Consider the following 20,067-nt stretch of genomic DNA (forward strand, 5'->3'; position numbering starts at 1 on the left):
GTATCCCCGTTTCAGCCAACGTTACCGTTATAATTCCTTGAAGTCTGCCTTTAAGTGTCATCATTGTGACATAGGTGGGTTTAGTATCACTGCATATATGCAACGCCATCATCTTTAACAACCTTCTTTACGGTGTCCATACGTTCATTTGATTTTAGTTTTCGTTAGGGCCCCCGTCTGGACGTTCATGCTGTCCACCTATACCCAGGTAACACAGATAATTGGCCCAATATTGGGAATATATTGGCAATGGCTGGACATACAAAGGGCCAGTGTGAAACCATCATTTCCCAATATTGGGCCGATTACCTGTGCTGCTTGGGCATGCGGACCTCGGTATTCTCCGGCACGACAGCTCCGTTGCTCCATATGCGTGAAGCACAAACCCTATACAGATATCATTGTCGGAGCGCCATCCTGACAGAGGTAAAAGACACCGACATGCCAAGTACAGAAAGTGTATAGCAAAGGAACCGTGATGGTATCTTGCCGACCTGAAGAGCTCCTTGAGACCGCAATGAAGGGCTTCAAGGTGGCGCTCCAGTTCCTTTAGGGACGGCAGTAGCGGATGACCGAGGCAGGACAGCCCTGGGTGAGAGGTCAGAGGACCGGGACACCCACCGATGAAGTCGCGAGACCAGGATCTCTGGACACCGCAGTGACTCGAAGGACATCCATATGTGGCCCGCAGGGGAGGCTGGAAGGTATACTCAGCTGCTGTTAGCAGCAGTGGCACGAGACACCCGGTACCCGAACCTCTGCAGCCATGAGATGTACTTCTTCTACTTCTTCATCTTAGCCACAGTGAAAGGCGCCTGTCCGTGAATTGAGGAGGAGGAAGAGGAGGCACAACTTTATTTTAAGAAAAAAAATCAAAAGGTCCTCAAGGGTGGGCTGCACTTGTCCATTAGTCCACGGGCCTGAGCCTCACGGAGAACTCTGTCCACTAGCCTTGTTTGTTCAGAGCAACTCGCAGAGCGGCCTATACTGCGCTGTGCTGTTCTGTCGTCGTGCTGTTTTTTCCCCGCGCTCTTCTGTCGTCGTGCTGTTTTGTCGCTGTGCTGTTCTATCACTCTGCCGTTTTGTCCGGCGTTCTGTTCTGACGCGTGCTGTTTTTTCCCTGTGCTATTTTGTCGCTGCGCCGTTTTTCCCTGTGCTATTTTTTGTGCGCTGTTTTGACGCATTCTGTTTTGTCGTGTGCTGTTCTTTCGTTTCTCCCGGTGGATCCTCGCATACGAGCAAAATAAGTGGACATTATAGAAAACCGTCATAAAGGCTCTCTTCGAGGGTTTCTTCGCGAAAGTGGACTGCATTCCTTCATGTGCACTTCCTTTCATAACTTCTACACAGTGGTACACTCGCAGGATAAAAAGTAATCGGGTAGAAAGAGGCGATGCCGCACCACGCTCAAGTTGGGTGTGAGGCTCCCAAAACATCAGGCACCGCACGGGTTTATCATGGGCCGCAGAGAGATATACTATATAGCTCTCTGGAGTTGTATTCTGCTGCTTCGATTGAAATGATGAGAGGCCCAAAAATTTCAACAATCGAACCTCATCAAGACTATGCGATACATAAGAAAAGTTGTAAAAGCAACAATATCTTAAGACATCTCCTCAAGGCATATAATTTTTGGGGTCACAAGGGCTTCCTTCATTAGCTCGTTATTGTCACGCACATATCGTTTAATAAACCTGCAGTTTTTAATTAATGAGAGCCGAGTGAGAGAGATAAAGCTGGTTTGATCTCAGTTTGGTTCTACAGTACTATCCTGCGATAGGACGATTATAGGACGTTTGAGGAATTTTCATCCTCGAGCCGTCCAGCAAAGTACAAATTGAGGACATCCTCATGAGGACATTTAGCCATCGATGCACTCCAAAGGTACTCAGAATGTCCTGCTCGGGACGAGGACGTTCTTATCATTTGAGGGCGTCCTAAGGACGTTTGGTGTTGTCTGGGGTCCCGCATGTGCAATCTCCGCACCCTACGCAACTGCGCGTTATGCAAAGATCCATATAGTCACTCCGGACTCCACGGCATGGTCGCCTTTGACCTCCGGGCGCGACATACTGATGCCACAGAGCGAAGGGAGAGAGATGGTGGGGGAGGGTGAAGAGAGGGGGAGGGGCAGCGGCGATTCGGCCCAGCGCGCATATATCGCGCCAAACAACGAACCCGGGACTTCCGCGCTACGCTACGCGCACGGCAGCCACCACCACCGCATCCAGACCACTGCCTAACGATAGACAACACACCACGAGTCCTGCACCTGCATAGCGCTGGGCGAACGCGATATGGTTCCACATGGCCGACCTCCCAACCCCCGCGCCTTTCAGTGTACCGGAGAGAGAGAGAGAGAGAGAGAGAGAGAGAGAGAGAGAGCCAACGCAGGATGCAGGAAAAATAAACCGTCGCCAAACGCTCGCATCATACCCTCAAAAAAAGTGCGAGCCATCGCGCTCTTCACGAAGCTATACCGCAGCCGAAGCGGCACCTGCAACAACCAGCGGGCAACCGCGCGCCTTTTTTTTTTCGCGAAGCAACAGCCACAAAGGCAAGAAGAACGCCGTAAGAAAAGCGGAGCCGCGTCTTTCTCTCCCTCCTTCGTTCCAGCCAAGGTCGTTTCACCCTAGCGCTGCCACTGCGGCCGGCAGCCATTTTTGATGTTTTCTTTCCTTCCGCAGGCGAAACCGGACAACGGCTTGTGCCGGGGACAGACGGTCGGCCCCAGCCGAACGACGGTTCGTCGCTCGCGCTGCTGGCGTCATCGCCGCTTATGCGCGCAAAGTTGTTGCGTGTGCGTTCCGGCAGCGTCTTGCAGACAAGATGATGCTCGTGGAGTTGGCAGGCCGCTGGTGAGTCTCGAGTGGAACGGGCGCCCGCTTTTCAAAAAAACGAGCGCCCGCGCTTTCTTACGGCCGCAGCAAACATCGCGCGACGAAGCCAGCGAAGCGAGCGGTGGCGATACGTACGCCAGATTACGGCGGCACCTTGCGCGCTCTCCGCCTTCCGCTTCGCGTATAATTCGTGCGGCCGGTTTTCGAGAGATCTGTAAAACCGAGCTAGTTGTTTGCGCACGCCGTGTTGTGTTGATTCTTGTTTTAAGAAGCGAATCTCCTCACAGTTTGTGTTTAAGCATTCCGCTTAGGAAAAGTTGCCTTCTCTTTCGCTGGTAGCACCCACGAACGTAGCTCGAAACGGTCCGTTGAACGGGCGCGTGGGATTGCGGCGATGACGGCGCGATTTTATTTTATGTAGCGGTGTGGCGCGTCTAAGTAGCGCGATAAGCGAGTCGTAAACGTGCAAAAATACCCGCTGACAACGTCAGAGAGACGTCTGACGTGCGATACGTTTTAGCTTCGTTTATTTTGCCATTTCAGGCCTCCGAAGCCTTCATCTCAAGTTACATTGTATATGAAGCATCAGTTATTCACACGCGCACTGAATTAATAAACGTGTTCATATCCAGGAAGCTTCGTTTTCTTTTTGCACTCAGTGTTGTTCGCTGGCGGGTTTTTGAATGCGAAATTAGACAATGTTCACGCTATCTAGACCGGGCAAAGGTGTAAAGATCTAGTCTTACACCGGAGTGTAATTTTTACACCCCGTGTATTGAACACTTTTATAAGAACGTCGACAATTTAGGCGACAGTGTGCAAGCTAGTGCTATGTTCTTTTTCTAACCAAAAACTGAGCGCGCGCTGCGTGACGGAGATAATACTCGAGGGCACGACCACAACAAGATCTGTGGTTCACGGGCACGCCAGATAGCCAGCGAGGCCGCTTTGGTTGCTTTATACCGCCGGTACGACGCGTTCATATCTTTAATATTTACCCCATGCCAGATTTAATTGACAGATTACATTCATCTCGGCGATATGAAGCACGTTCATCTGCTGTGCTCGACTTTAATTGGAGCTAATTTTCCCCTACTCGATTGCGCGCCTGAAGTTTCTGCTTTTAATTACTATCGAGTTCACTTTGCTTTCGTTTTATCTCTGATTAACAGTTTGATAGGACGGTCTCTGAGATACACATCGTTTGCCAAGAGCACACAGAGATCACATATTGCCTTAGTGACACATACTGCGTGCTGTTTTCGAAATCAGCGATCGGCCGTCCCTTCCTGCAGCCTTATCGCTGGTGTGCGATTGGCCGACAGACGGCTGTGGCTGTGTAAACGCATACAATTTACGTTGCCGGCGGAAGCGCTCGTCTCGCCCCGCTGCTAGCAGTCGCGTCGTCGCCACAGCGTTCATTATTGCCACGCGTGTATACATGTATGTGTCTTTCTTGCAGGTGGAGGCGTAAGCACCGCGTCCGGTCGCACCCATGACGGACGAAAGAAGCGAGTTTGTCGAGTGGCGTTTCTGGCGGTTCCCTCCACCGAGCGCCCACTACCAGCGGTACGGCGACGAGATCGAGAGGTTCGCCGCCGCGGAGACTGCGGCCGGCGCCGGAGGGTCCAGGCGACCCGCCGCCAGCCCTGCGTGCGACCTGCAGCGACGGCTGGCGACACCGGCACGCTGTTCGGTCTTCCTCGAGAAGCGACCTCCCGTCGTCGCCGACGTAGTCCTAGATGGCTTGGACGGCCACAATGGCAGGACTACAACGCCGGCATCGCCTACAGTCAGACGAGCAGCAGCAGCAGACGACGCCGGCGGAGGAGCAGACGACGCCGTTGTCACGGGGCCATTGCCGGCCGAGCGTGGTCGGCGTGGTCACGGCGGGAGCGTCGCTGCTGTCTCGGCGGCCGGCGATTGGCGGAGGATCGTCAAGCCTAACGGCGTAGGTCGTCTGCTGCGCGTCGCCTCGGCAGGTGAAGCGGCGGCGGCCGATGATGACGCGTGTTGCATCGTTCCGGAAGCCTCGCTTAAGGCCGCCGCGCCCGTAGGAGACGCGTCCTCGCACGCCATGGGCAACAAGGCGAGCAGCAGCGCTCACCAAGCGAAAGCTAAGGGCTCGACGGACTGTTTGGCGGGAGACACTCCCAAAGGGAGCCCGGGACTCTTCCGACTTGGGCGCGACGTCGTCAGGGGAAAAGTACGGAAGACACCGCAGCCGGTGCGGAAAGCCACCGCGGATGACGCGGGTGCCGCATCGGGGAAGACCGAGGCCGAAGTCGTCGCCGCGACCGCCGAATCGCCGCACGTGGGTGCGGTTAATGGGACCCGGAAGAAAAGTGAGTCGACCAGCCCTGACAGCTCGGTTTCGGGATCGGTCTACGTCGACACGGTCTCGCACCTGCCGACTCCCGGGGATGCGGAAGGCGCCCTCGCAGACGATGCTGCGGCCGAAACTGAAACCGAGGCGAAGACGTCGCCGCAGCAGTCTCCGAGCAACGCGAGCGATACGACCGTGTTCGGCGACGACGCCGAATTCGTGTTTCCGCGTCCCCAGACCCCGCCCTCGTCCGCGCCCGTCACCACCGCGGTGTCCGGAGCGACGCTGCCCTGCTCCTACCGGAGCACATCGGTGTCGCGCGTGAGGTCTCACAGTGAAGCCGACTCGGCGGCTTATCCTCGCGCGACTCCGTCGTGCACGGGTCTGGGCCGCGGCGATTCCAAGGCAGGCGGTGAAGCCGGCGGTGCGCCGGGCTATGCAGCGCCTACGTTCACGTTGACGCAACACCGCAAGGTGGTCCTTCCCAAATTTTCGGCGCCTTCCACGGCCCCGCTTCCCGCCAATAACGAGGAAGGCGGCGATGCTCGGCCAAGCTCCGGTTCAACGAGCGTCGGAGGGCGCCGGCATTCTACGTACGATGATGCGCCTCCTCTGGCGGGAAATGTGCTCCGCAAAGTTGCCTCGCTCACTCTGGAACGAGCGGCCATCGAGGCTAAGGTGAACCGGCCAAAAGTGGTGCCCGAGAAGCTCGACTTCAGCATTTACGAAAAATTTGAAGGTAATTATAGTTAATTCATGCGCGCGCGCTTCTTTGAACCGGCCGTGAGAACATTTTCTCGCATGTGCTAGCTGATCTAATGTGGTAGTTGTATGATATCCTTCCAGGACATGGTCATCGATGCAGCATTGCTTATTGAAGCACATGCACGTGATGATGATGGCCGTAGTGTGATGTGGGAATCACGTATGAATACTGCCTGCAGACAGAGCAAATCTTTTGTCTTTTCAAAGGGAGGACAAATTCAAGTCTGCCTGTATCAATTAGGCTGCTGGGTTTTAACGATGAACATGCTAGTTTAACTCAAAACGGAGCTTTCATCTAGAAAAGGCAAGATAACATGAAAAACTGTTATTGCTGCTATCGGCCTTTTTCACAGGCAAACTGCACTGGTTTCAAGTCTGTTTTTTCAAACGTGGATCCCTGTAGGCTATGCAACACCACCATTCGCTTCCGAGTGGTGATCACGGAGTCCTTTTCGTTATTGACTTGAGTTTGAATGGAGTGGTGGTGAGAAGTATTCATTTAGGAGTGCAATTCTCTTGGCAATAAGTGCGCAATTTGCTGCCTAACAATTGCATTTGCATGGTGAGAAACAAGTATGGAATTGTTACTAAGAACAAAAACTTTATAGAGTTGTATCCCTTAAGCCATGAACAACTAGCATGATTTGTTTCTAAGTAAAGCCTCTGGCAAGTGTATACCAGTTTGTGTTAAACTACACACTCAAAAGACGTACAGTAGTGCTTGCGTTTCGTTCTGGCCTGGTCATGCAGGACAACTTGGTTTGCAGGTGAACACATTTTGTTTAACAGAAACCGTGTGCCTCACATTTTTGGTGAAGAAATATTTCTGCAATGTGTGCAGAACTGTTCCTTCACACACTAAGACATTGCAGCCACAGTGATGATTCTTATCGCTTTGACCCTAAAAGCTTGAAGTGGTTTTGGTTCGACACAAGTTGTGTGGGCTTTGGAAAAATTTTTCAGACAGGACTTGAACAGCAGCTGCTAGAGCGTGGCTGATGTATAGGCTTTGCCGAAAGTATTGAGCCCAAGGTGTTTTCCTTTTGGGTTATGCTGAATGGCTTGATCGTTACGCATCAAGCGTTCCAACGTCTTGAAGAGGAACTCTTAACGTTACCCTCCGAAAGTTAGGGCACCTGCGGACGCTACTGGAGCCCCAATACACAGCTTAAAAGCGAATGCCTTGGGCCCTTTACTTTCGCCAAAGGCTGCACGTGCAAGCAGTAATGCATTGCTGCTCCAGAAAGGGTTTGAGCAGTCATTTTTATAGCTTTTAAGAATCTACGCAGAGTGACAGGTTATAGCTGGCAAATAGCAAAAGCTGCCACACGATTGTGAAGAGAGTCCATTGCAAAACTGGCAGCATGCTAATTAAGGTGCCCTCTGCGTGTACAAGAATTGATGCTGGCTTTCCAAATGCTGGCACTGGTGCTTGACACTGTAGCTATTGTCGTACAGCAATAAACAAATGGCCCAAAACTTGTTGATCCGGAGTTCCCGGGTTCGAACCCGACCGCGGCGGCTGCGTTTTTATGGAGGCAAAACGCTAAGCGCCCATGTGCTGTGGGATGTGCAGTGCACGTTAAAGATCCCCAGGTGGTCAAAATTATTCCGGAGCCCTCCACTACAGCACCTATTCTTCCTTTCTTCTTTCACTCCCTCCTTTATCCTTCTCTTATGACGCCGTTCAGGTGTCCAATGATATATGACACGGATACTGCGCCATTTCCTTTCCCCAAGAACCAATTATTATTATTATTATTATTATTATTATTATTATTATTATTATTATTATTATTATTATTATTTATTATTGAGCATGAAACACCTGAAGGCAATGCATGTTTTGTGTTTTCTTTAAGAAATGAATTGAAAAAGAAAGTACAAACTTTCATTATTGAGAAACTCTCTCTCCGTGGATGCTCAACCCTCTGTTCATTTTCCAATAACGATACTTTTCGAGGTAAAGCTCTTAAATGGCAACACATTGGACCATTATGGCTTGTAGGATTCAAGCTTGATGCACTAGATGGCTAGAGGGAGGTGCAGATATATGCATGCTGGAATAAAATCCCTTGTTGTTGGGTTTTATGTGGCCAATTTTTGTTCTTTGTTACAGACTTTTAACAGACTTTGCAGAGTGTTTTGCTCTAATATTGTCTAGCACGTACTTGCGACACTGATGTCTGGTTAGCGCCTCTTCCTCCTAGTCTCTCTTACGTCATGAGCTGCATCAAGCGTCGACCAGACTTATGCCTGTTATCAGTGACAGTGCAGGCTGGCAGTTTATCCTTTGAAGTTGAATTTTTTGAGGCTGTGGTGTTTCAGTGTTTGCATGTGCACTGCAGGCCAGATGCTGCTCAACTGGTTCTGCACGACATTCCCCGAGGACCACTACCTGCGCTTTCTGCTGACCAAGCAGGACCTGAAGCTGCTGGCAGCTCAATTCTGCACCCATTTGCTAGCTGCTGGAGTCCTGTGCCAAATTGAGGATGAGAACGCCCCTCTCGAATCCCTCTTTCGTGTACGTGTCCAGCTTGCTGCTGCATGGCACGTTTCTGCGCTTTTGACGAGCTAATGAACCGTGAAGTACAGTTGAATTTTGCCGATTCAAATTCAGATGAGACCGAGAAAATTACACAAACATCGAATGAAGGTCGAATAGACGAGATGTTGACACGACCACAGTGTCAGCTGGGGCTCGTGCTAATGGCCTGATCTTTAAAAAGAATTTTCGGCACTCTACTGTGAGGTGCTGAAAGGTACATAGAGGTGCGCGTGCATTCTGCTCAACGTGGGAGCTTTGCTCCTTATATTCCTGAAAGATTCGATAGGTAGTACACTGCATTCATGCTATTTGCCTGTTGACCAGCCTGTCAGGGTAGGGCCTCAGGTACTGCATGCCTTGCAGCATTGTTATGCTTGAAACTTGCTGCCTGTTAAGTGTATTAAAAACCTTCCATTTCTATGGTGACCAATATAGTTTTTGGGAGTCATAATTTTCTGTGTATTGTATGTCCAGAAGCAAAAGTGTCCCATGAAACCTTGGTTTAAAGGGACACTGAGGAGAAATTGAAGTTGGCTTGTATCCATAGAATACCAGCTCCTGATCACAAAAACGCCACTCTTCCTGAAAACAAAGCTCTTGTAATGTAGAAAATAGCAAGAACCAAAATACAGGTATCGCCGCCACAGGCCAATCTCGCAAGTACAAGCGTGATGACTTCCTAGGACAAGAGGCGCCACCATGGAGGAATTTTCCTTACTTCATGGATGTCACGAATCTCTGAGGCTTGCAAAGGAAGGTAGCGCACCGCACCGCTACTTGCCAGAAATCACGGAGTCTCCGTTTACGTCACGTTTCACGTCACTCCGTTCTGTGTCGTCATAAGAGTTCTCCGTGTCGTCATAAGAGTTCTCGAGTTTGAATCGTAGCGGCGGGAAAAAATTTTTCAACTTTGAATCCAAATTTCTTTGAAATCAATGCATCTTTCGCTCCCGGACAAGCGTCAACAAAGCCATGAAATGCCGAACTATCAGATATTGCTAACAAAAAATTTTTGATAGGGTTCTCCTCAGTGTTCCTTTAATCTGTTACTTTAGGTTGATCCCATTTTGGTTCAGAGAAACAAGTCAATGACCACATTGAAGTTTCACAGTATAATGTTGTCACTCTTTTGTCCTTTCTTCCTTGGTAGTTATGGCTGAATATTTATTGTGCCATGCAACAAGCCATCAGTCATGTTTTACAGCGAGAGCTGTTAATTGCACAAACCTCCAGGATCCGCGGGTTGGCGTAGACATCCACTCAGCGAAGTGTGTAGGAGGGGACAGACGTAGGAGGGACTGTCACTGTGGCACATGTGTGAAGTTGCTTCCTTTCATCGATTGTTTTCAATGGACACTTACGAAGCATAACGGCTATCACTGATTTCTCTTATTACGCAGCTTAGTGTTTAAGTTTGCCAAGTTTCTTTTTTTCCATCAGTCTTGTGCATTGTCGCGCTGTTAAACAGTTTTTACCAGGGCCCAAGCCTGGCTGTCTTTCATGTTTTATTTTTTAAAATGTTTAGCGTTCAGAAGTACTAAACTTCTCAGGAAGATAAGTTCAGAAACCTGTCTCTCCACTTGTCCCGACTCTTCCGTCTGCAGCCTGACCTGATGTACTATTGGACACATTCGGAAGTGCCAACATGCCCCGTAAGCAACGTTGTGCCCGGCAAGCTGACCACGGACTACTGGCCACCACCGCCTGACTCTGACGGAGACAATAGGCCTGGCCTTCGCTATACAGAGGCAGGTAAGGCCAGTGGGAGGAGGGAACAGGGAACCACCATTGACAACACTACGCTTATGTCCAGTATTGACATCCAGTATCCACCATGGTGGCTCGGTGGCGACAGTATTCTGCTGAAGCGCATGCACTTTTGGGTTTCGTTCCCACCTAGAAGATCTATGTTTTTTGTACCGACGAAATGGGAAGGCACCTCTGTACTGAAATTTCGGCACGCACTATAGAAGCTCAAAAGTGCTTGAAGTTAATTTTAATCCCTTCTAATAGTGCATGCCATAGCCGATGCTTTCCTTTGGCAAAAAATTGGTTAAAGTTATGTGTCATAATGAAAAACAGGTTAGTTTTATTTTGTGTTCATCGTCTCTTCCATTCATCTCGAACTGTGTTTTCGTTCTCGGCACAGTGATTTCTAAACAGTAATGTCCATGGACAGTTATTCTGCAGCTGTAATCTATATATAGAGACAGTATGGAGCTCATTTTAGGGTCAGCTTTAAGTGTAGCTTAGTCATACATTGGTTCCATACCACAAGCAAAACGGCCTCGACGTGTGCGCGATTCCACTTTTTCAGTGCAGCAACTTTTTCTTTACATTTTCTAAACTTGACAATTCCAGCATCCCTAAACATTATTTATTGCATACATGCGTGGCTGGCAATGATGAGGAAAGGAAGGGAAACTGTAGATATGACTGCGAGTTAAGCCTTTTGTAAAGATATTAAGTAATCGTCAACTCAACTACTTCTCAAGAAAGTGACGACAGCTTTTCTTGGCAATGGAACCAGGGCTGCAAAGCCGAAACACACCTTCTCTTAGTACGCAACAAATATAGTCCCCGGTTGCAGTAGTTAGTTTCCTCATCAAACATAGTATATCGGTAACTCATTATTTGAGGCGGCCGCCACGGTGGCTCAGTGGTTATGGTGCTCGGCTGCTCACTCAAAAGACGCGGGTTCGATCCTGTGCCACTGTGGTCGCATTTCGATGGAGGCAAAATCCTTGAGATTCGTGTGCTATGTGGTGTCATTGCACTGTAAAGACCCCAGGTGGTCGAAATTTTCTGGAGCCCTCCACTATGGCATCCTTCATATCTTGAGTCGCTTTAGGGTGTTGAACCCCATAAACCGGGAACCATTATTTGAGGCATTGTTTTAACATAATTGTCATTTTCATTGTTGTAGGGTCACGCAAAAAGAATTCTTTTTGTTACGTGTTGTTTAGACACGTCCAGTTCCAAGTAGCTTCCAGATGGTGCCAGCTGCTCCAGTGAGCGAGCAGAAAACCGCGGAGCAAAGCAGCATGAGAAGCAGTGTGTGAAGCAGTTGTCTTGTGGCCGAAGTCACCTGAACTGTCGGCGGAGTGACATAATTATTGAGGTTTCACTCCTTGTACCTTCCCTTTCATTAGTGACGTTGCATTAGCAGCATGGGAGCTGTACTGAACTATATTAAAATGTTAAGTAGTTGCCGTGAAGCTTCGTTATAACAGTTATGTTACAGAGTTTCTATGACATGCTGTTGCCTGATGGCAGTGGCAGGTAATCTAACTGCTCTGTTTTATGTGCCTGTTTTCATGCAGAAGCGCAACAGATGATTATGAGCCTAAAGAGAGCCCACCACATGGAGCTGGAGAGGCTGCAGGTTCGTGTCACGTTTTTTTTTTTTAAGAGGTCTCATCCTTATGTGTAATGATTGTAGGTTCAGATTCTAAATGAAACCTTGAAGATGTCTATAGTATGATAAGTACAGTGGATAACAGCCAACTATATGGTTGTGTGTATGACGTCGTTCATTTGCAATATAGGAAATAAAGTTCAGAGCTTCTCTAGCTCATAATGATTGTTTTTCTATGTAAAAAAGAAATTAGGTTCATTAAAAAACAATCAGTGTTAACAGGAGGCAGAAATAGTCAAAAGGAGGACAAGGAGATAAACTGGTATTATTAGATTTGTTCAGTAATAGATGGCCATGGTTGATGCCTATGATCAACAAATGATAAGCAAATAAATAGAAAAAATTTACTGCTTCTATTCGGTCCATTGAGACAATAAATCATTCCTAAGTGGGTGGTGCCAAAGCAAGAATGATGACAGTGAAGAGAAAAAGCATGAAAAGCGCTGAGCATGAGCGCAGCATAGAAGGTAAATTTCCCAGTCTGTCTGTCTGTCTGTGTCAATGAACGCGTTTATTGCACAGTGGTTAATTTATTTGAGCCAGTCTCTCACGCATGTAGCACTGTGTGGAGGGCTCTTATCGAGGTGTAGGAGCTGCCTTAGAGCAGAGGTTAGTGGAATATGAGGTGAGATGGATCGCAGCAGTGGACACAGAAATGTACGACACACACACACGTGCACGCCATTGCAGAGGTTGAAGAGGGCACCATACTTGGGCAGACCTGTGCCGCATAATTCATTGCAACTGATAAGCACTTCTTGAATGTGTCTGAAATCTCTTTTGAACAACATCTTGAAAACAGACAAATGAACGCAAGCGAATCCTGCAATGGCACACCAGGCACAATTCTGTAAAGTTTATTGAATTACAATGTTTGTTTAAAGTTGCTTTTCTTAAAAAAAACAGGCTATTGCATCTTATTCGTTACAAGTGGGTTTGAGGAGCTGTAGTTTTGTGTTGAGAAACTGCTACTGGACTGATGAGTTCTTTGTCCTCGCTATGTTGAAACAAGGCTCATTTGTTTTTGTTCTTTCTTTGTTACAGAAGGAACATGAGCTAGCCTTCTTCTCGTTGCGTGGTGAGCAGGCTGCCAAACTGACAGACTACGAAGGCCAGGTCGTTCGGCTGGAGCAGCAGGTGCGGAGCATCTCATGCTGCCTTCTATTAAATCTTATAGCTGGCTAAGATTCAGTTCAGGCAGCTAAGACTCAGGACAGGACCCTTAGTACCTTTTAGCATAAAATGCCCAGGCAAAGGCAGTGTTCTTTATGTTCTGCAGAGTGAATTTGATCAACTTGAAAGGAACCACACCACAAAACAAAACCTGCATGTGTCTGATATGACGAAAAGTTAAATGTGGGTGCACTACAAATTTTGTTCTTATTAAGGTTGTTTGCCCCTTGTGGCTGTGTTGGTGTTTGTTCAGTATCAAAAGATGCATTTATTTCCAAATAAAATTTATTAAAAATAGGAAATATTTTTTCTGACAGTAGGTTTATATCTGAGATTTCAGTAGCATAAAGGACTCCATTATCACCATTTGGAAGTGAATGATGGCCTCTGGGATACGCGCACTAAAAACTGCCAAGGTGCCGTCATAGCTTGCTTGCTTTGGCCGCTGCCAGTGATACCTTTGTTTGATTGTCTGGCCTCTTCAAGTTTATCAATGCGGAGCTTTGGGAAGTAGTCTTTGTCATTAGAGTGCGGTAACCTGTCGAAACAGGCCAGCTTCAATTTATCCTCAGTGTCTGTTTGAGCTGGAGCATAGTGTTTCAGTGGATACAAAAGAAGGCTTTTGTCATTCTTCTACCCAGATTGACAAGTACCAAACTTTGGCCGGCATCGAGGAACTGGCCCGAAAGGCACGTGACCTGGATGCACCGCACTCAGCTCCTCTGCAGCTGCATGCCCCGGTGCAAACCGCACAACGATCTTGCGAAGTTCAGACCGTCCCCGCGTCCCTGCGATCCTGCGAGGCACAGACCGCCACAACGGCAACCTGTGAAAAGTGGGTTCAGGCGCAGTGGAGGTTCTCGGTGGGCATGGTTCAGACAGACGAGGTGGAACACTCGACGCAAGAATCTCAGACGCATCTCGACACCTGTCACAGGGAGAGCCAGACGGATGAGCTGCCTGCTAGCAAAGAGCCGGTGAGCATTGATTCTCAAGTTACGCTTGATCACGTCGGAATCGCATTGCAATGAGAACATGCTTGAAGAAATGCAGTTCCTCGCAGTACTGCCTTTTTACAACTGCTCTGTTATGACTAAAGTTTAACTGTGATGTTGTTGAGTGGTCTGTCCCCACAGCCATGGGTGAAAAGAAGAGAACGAATCAACAGCATGCCTGCTAAGTCAAACAGCAGTGGGGACACCCCAACGGGGACAGCTTCTTGCTGCATTACTTGTATTAAGCAGTAGAGTAGTCGTCAGTTTTTTTTTGTTTCAGCAATTATTTTCTCAGTATATGTATCAGGAAAAAATTATTTTAAACGTTTGTTCATGTCAGCGAAGTAATTACAACATTGTACTGGAACGATTCTGTTGACACTGATAAAGCATGATATAATGGCACTCAGTAGGCCTGTTCTGGTTCAGATATACTGTATTTACTCGCATATTGAACTAATTTTTTTTCCAGAAAAGTTAACATCGATTTGGTCAGAGGGTTTATTATGTAAGGCACAAATTTCTTCGCAAGAGTAGAAATTTCATGTCGTGTGTACGATCTTCTGCCCACCTGTCCGTCCAACAACAAAAACGCACGGTCGACAAGTTATGTCCCCGCGTCACTCTTATTCATGGCGCCATTGTTTATCATTCACTTAAAGAAGTGTTTGCTGTATTATGGTGTGATCTGATGATTTTGTGATAGTTGGCAGCGCCGGCCTAACACGGCAAGATAAAGCGAACACGTTGAACACCAGCCTGAATGTCAGGTGTGCATATTTTATGCGAGATTAAAAAAAAGTAAATTCTTGATTGCAAAAGTGGGGCACGGTACATTATGCGAGAGGGGTCATTATGCAAGTAAACATATGTGCTAAGTGGATTGATGTGTGATATGCGTGTAGTTGACGTAAGTGATAATTGAAAATAGTCTGTAGTCCGACTTGTAAACAACCTGCTCTTTCTTAACTCTTCCTACCATTCTTCTTGCTGTTATTCCCTTTGTCAAAGAATAAGTCCATTATTAATCAAAGCAGTGTGCAAGTCAAGTCTCTAACTTTGTGTACAGTTTGAGCTGGCAGCTATATTTGCACATAATGAATTCTGCCTTCCTCATTGGCACAAAAATCTGTCAAAGGAAAAGACAGCAGTAAACTAGCATGCACAAGAATCAAATTAAAGCCATTACGTTAGAGATAAATTTCAGTGGGAGTGAAGAGGCCATTTGCATATATACTGCCATGTTTTTTGTGTCCTAGTGGATCTGATATGTTCAGCTGCAGGCAGCAATGCTTATTTTTCCTCACGTGTGGCAGTTTAATGCTACTGCAGGTGCTCAGGTTGGCCACTGTAGTATAGTGTGAACTTCATTCATGTTGATGCATGGACAGACAGAAGCATTCACTTGCTGAGGACAGCCATTTGACTGTTTAACCCCTTAATGCTCAAATTACGAAAGAATCAAAGAAAAAAATCATTATCGCCACATTATGCTAGCTAATGTACCCACATTCAAAATGCAATATAAAAACTTTTAGTGGTGCTAAAATTTGACAAAATCTCTATACTGCCAATTGGCAGCAATTAGCATCCGGTCCATTTTGTGTAGCTGGTCCAAGTTATGTGAAAGTCCAAAGCAAAGGCCTTGAACCAACTTTAAGGCCTAGAGACGGAAAATGACTTTTTTTTCTATTTTCCATGCAACTTAGGTTTGTCAAAAAATGAGGGACGAGGACTTGTTGGGCACTGGCTAGAAATCGCACATTCACACCCCCTTTTTCTTCACATAGCTTGCTCACAGTGGCGCCGAAAATTTTGACCAGAAAGTGCTGTTTGCTGAGAACATGTTAACATCAAACTTTGTTTGCAAGCTCTATTTACTAGCAAGTATGCAACATGTAGATGGTGTGTCTCAAATTCGTGACACTACGAATTAAAGGGTTAAAATGTGAATCAAGTTCACTGTGCTTTGCATGCATTCAGACGCATATTTCTGAGGGGAGAACACTTTCAGTGAACAGTGCTTATAGTAGTTCCAATGCCCTCAACACAAATAATGGCATTATGTTGTATGTAAACTGTAATTACTTAATTACCAGTGGACAGTACCGAATTGACACTGCGATTTACCATTTCACTGCACTAAGTAGTTCATGCCAGGACTAGTGAAGTTACTGGCAGGCTTACATTTGTGCTGTAAACATGTAAAAACACTTGAGCATGACAGTGCTATTAAGTAGTCTCGTGCAGCTTGTTCCACAACACATAGCCATGACTTACTTCAGTTCTGTTTTAAAAGAACTGATATATCAGTTTGGCATCATTATCTTCTTTTACGATTGTGTGCAATTATTGACGTTCACTTGCAGTGCAGAATTTGGCAACAAGTAATATTTGACGTGTTTCACATGCGTTCTTGGTTTATTTGGCTTTCTGGCCTACTTTAGTCTGCACATGGTACAACATCAAGTAAGAAACGTGTGAATGCAATATTGTTTGTGTTTCGTTGCAAAAGCACTCACATGCTTACTAACACCGATCAAGAATCTTGTCACTTGAACCGTTCTTGTGCCGTTTCCTATAGCTACAGCTATGCCATGTTAAGTTAAAAGTTACAAAAAAGCATAACACACAGTTACCTCCAAATTTGGCCCAGCCGCCTCAAATTTGACTATGCCCGATACGATACGATGGTGACCTCCAAATTTGGCCAGGGTCACCCGCAAAATTTGGCCCACCCACCCCCGAAATTTGACCTTGGCAGATGTGGACCAAAATCGAGGTCCAACCGTAATTGATTTGAAAAGTACATTTTTGCGCATTGCGACAAAAGATGAAACACATACGACATGTACAGAGCGTAATGTACATGTCTTATTGTGCAAGGACATACTTGACAAACTATGAACCAACTTGGCCAAACAAAGTTGCTGATAGAACCATAATTAAGCATGCCCGACACGATGGCGGCATCGAGATTTGTCCCGGGTCATTGTCGAATTTGACCTTGGTGATATGGGAATGCTTTCGCACTATAATAGGTTTAACAAAGTTAAAGCCCTGACATTTTTTTTTTCTGATGTAACATGACAGGCCTGCAGACAGTTGTCGTGCAGTTCCATGATTAGCAGTGGCATTTAGCTGATCAGATTAAGGTTGTAATTTTTGTGCCGTCTCTCTCTGAATGCAGGGCACATGGAATAGTCTAAGTATTATCTACCTATCTATCTTTTCACAGGGCCTGGCTTCAGCCACAGTGACCAGCCCAGCATCCACAGCCATGGCTGTGCAACCTCCTCCGCCGCCACCCCCTCCACCACCACCACCACCACCACCACCATCCTTTCCTTGCGCTCCCCCTCCTCCCCCGCCCCCACCTCCACCACCATCATTTCTGTGTGGGGCTGCACCCCCGCCTCCACCTCCCCCACCTCCTCCTCCAATGATGGGCATGGGTGCACTCCCTCCACCGCCACCTCCACCACCATCCCTGGCCATGTGCATGCCTCCTCCTCCACCCCCACCGCCATTACTACTGGCACCCGTCCACGGCATGCCAGCCCCACCACCTCCTCCCCCACCAGGGATGGGGCCTGCACCACTGCCAGCGCCACCCGTAGGTGGCTGGCACAGTGCATATGCTGTAGGTAAGTTGTCTTTTCTTTTCTTTCAAGGTGACTCAAATACACCATGGCCTCACGAATGCAGCTCTGTTGCTGAGTGAACTGCAGATAAAAAAATTGGATGATGGGTAGCCATTGGGTATTCACCGGTTTTCAGTAGCCGCAAGATCTTCTTTTGCGCTGGTGCTCAACTTCTCTATGGTGACATGGTTGAAGCAGTGCTTCCATGTTGCACAGACCAAAAAGCATCTTAACAGTGGCGCTGTTTGGCCAAAGCTACCCTCGCGCCTTTAAAAGTCAAATCATCATCATTTTCATAAAATTATTATTTCATGACCTAAGTTTACTGGCTACCATTTGTTCTTTGGTACTGGGTTCAGCTACAGGAGGTTTCAGTTACTGTTATGTTGATATGATGAAGTGATGTCAAGGACATGCTATGCAAGAAAAATAATGGGGAGGTTATTCTCTGCTGTTAACCACGTAACGGGCAAAAATTTTTTTCAAAAATGTTATCAAGATGGTCATTTAGGACTCGTGCTGCCATCTGTAGACAAACCAAAAAAGTGACAGACTGTTACGATAGTCGTTAATGCGAAATTTGAGCACAGCTCTTGACGTGCTACCTGCCACCACTGGCAAGTGGCATGTTATGCTGCTAACCACCCTCCGGGATCTTCCCGTGTCGGACACCTTCCGGTTACCCCATTCCTCCACTTCGCCTGCCACGGTCAATAGGTGGCATGTTACGCCGACTGTGCCGGCAAGGCCGCCACCAACTGTGACACTGAATCCACGAATCGGCGTCTAAGATCTGTGCTCTAAAAAATGCTTTGGACGGGCCCTACTTGTCTTAAACCGAACATGGAGTGACAAAAAATGCATGACAATCCAGACTCATCAAGGTCCGGAAATTAGTCAGCTTATGACAAGCCTGGCTCGTCAAACTCACTAGGAGTTTAAATATAGAGCATTTTGTTCAGGCCAGCCCTATGCACATTACCTTAATGAATCCTTGGCAATTTTGTATATGTGCTATCCGGATTCCAGTGGCAGTATGAGAATTCTGCACAGGTTTAGCACTGAATTTTTAATTGTTTGGTGTACACAGATGTGTAGCTATCAGGAGCATTCACATTATATAAATGGCTCCTAGTTCATAAGATACCTCCTACATATGAACATTTCACACTTTCCAAACTGCATGACAACCTGACTTCGTACGATGTTTTGACCTCTGTGATATGGTTGAAGAAACAAAAAAAATTCAGTGGCTTTTGTTGCAGGGAAAACAAGGTGCTTCATGTTTGGTTTGCACAGCAGTCCATTTAGAAAAAGATGGGCGTTTTAGTGGCCTTCGAAGAAGTCATTTAAAACAGGTTTGAGACATTGTGATTAAGAATGAGAGTCTGCCAGATCAGTTCTGTGCTGTGTGAGTAGCTTGAAAATTTACAAGGAAAGTTGTAGCCTTGCTCCTGGGCTAGGTTTTGAAAGCCAGTTAGCTGATTTTGCATTTATAGTTACATGTGCACACCATCAAAATTTATGGAATGCATCTTTGGTGAACAGCCATTGCGGTGACTCGGTGGTTATGGCACTCAGCTGCTGACGTGAAAAACGCGGGTTCAATCCCGGCCGCGGCGGTCGAATTTCGATGCAGACAAAATTCTAGAGGCCAGTATGCGATGTCAGTCCACGTTAAAGAACCCCAGGTGGTCGAAATTTACGGGGCCCTTCACTATGGCGTCCCTCATAGCCTGAGCCGCTTTGAGAGATTAAACCCCCATAAACCATAGCATCTTTGGTGAACAAGTTCATCCAGGGCACATTGCTTAAGTCTGAATAGCACACTGTGTGAGTCACATGCTTATAATTAGACTGCATATATCCATTGTAAATTTTTTCCTTATGTTGTGTCTTGAAAACTTTTGACTGTGGGGGTACCTTCTAATTTGGATGTGCAGTATGCAGAATACAAGGATTTCATTTACGAATCTTTTATTTTCATGCAAAGCGGTTTCACGTTAAAGTTCCCGTTTATTATTTCGCACATTGGAATGAATAGTGAGCGTTTAGTGTTGTGGATGTACTGCAGAAAATAGATGGTTCTAAAGCCATGTTTTTCTGCTGCGAATTTGTCATGTAGCTCGTTCACCAACCACCGTTTTTATTTTTTCCTCCCTTCTATGCTGCACTTTGCACGCCATCTTCACAAGGTGGCACTGTAGTATGTGAGTTGGCAAGTAGGTTGCTACTTAAGCTGACAGAATTGACCATTTTGCAAAAATGGCTGTTCTGGAAGGGTTTGTTTATTTACTTATTTGTTTATACAAAGTACCCTTAAAAGTCCTGTGACGGTGCTACATAAGGGAGGGCAGT

The 20,067-nt window shown here is 46.9% G+C and overlaps 1 protein-coding gene across 2 annotated transcripts in view; it reads left to right on the forward strand.

The window, feature by feature from the left end:
• Positions 1 to 2,689: 2,689 nt before the first annotated feature.
• The window catches only part of LOC144133314 (uncharacterized), a 33,032-nt gene continuing 15,654 nt past the window's right edge, over positions 2,690 to 20,067 (forward strand). Inside the window, exons 1-8 of one of the 2 annotated variants that reach the window (XM_077666307.1) lie at positions 2,690 to 2,858; positions 4,303 to 5,905; positions 8,280 to 8,455; positions 10,084 to 10,231; positions 11,803 to 11,864; positions 12,942 to 13,034; positions 13,712 to 14,047; positions 17,304 to 17,712. In XM_077666307.1, coding sequence (XP_077522433.1) covers positions 4,336 to 5,905; positions 8,280 to 8,455; positions 10,084 to 10,231; positions 11,803 to 11,864; positions 12,942 to 13,034; positions 13,712 to 14,047; positions 17,304 to 17,712 — 2,794 coding nt within the window. In that variant the 5' untranslated portion in view covers positions 2,690 to 2,858; positions 4,303 to 4,335. Of the gene's footprint in view, positions 2,859 to 3,723; positions 3,809 to 4,302; positions 5,906 to 8,279; positions 8,456 to 10,083; positions 10,232 to 11,802; positions 11,865 to 12,941; positions 13,035 to 13,711; positions 14,048 to 17,303; positions 17,713 to 20,067 lie in introns of those variants that run through there. The other variant, XM_077666308.1, reaches the window with a different exon arrangement.

This window comes from Amblyomma americanum, chromosome 5 (genome assembly GCF_052857255.1).
Source record: "Amblyomma americanum isolate KBUSLIRL-KWMA chromosome 5, ASM5285725v1, whole genome shotgun sequence".
Lineage (NCBI taxonomy): Eukaryota > Metazoa > Arthropoda > Arachnida > Ixodida > Ixodidae > Amblyomma > Amblyomma americanum.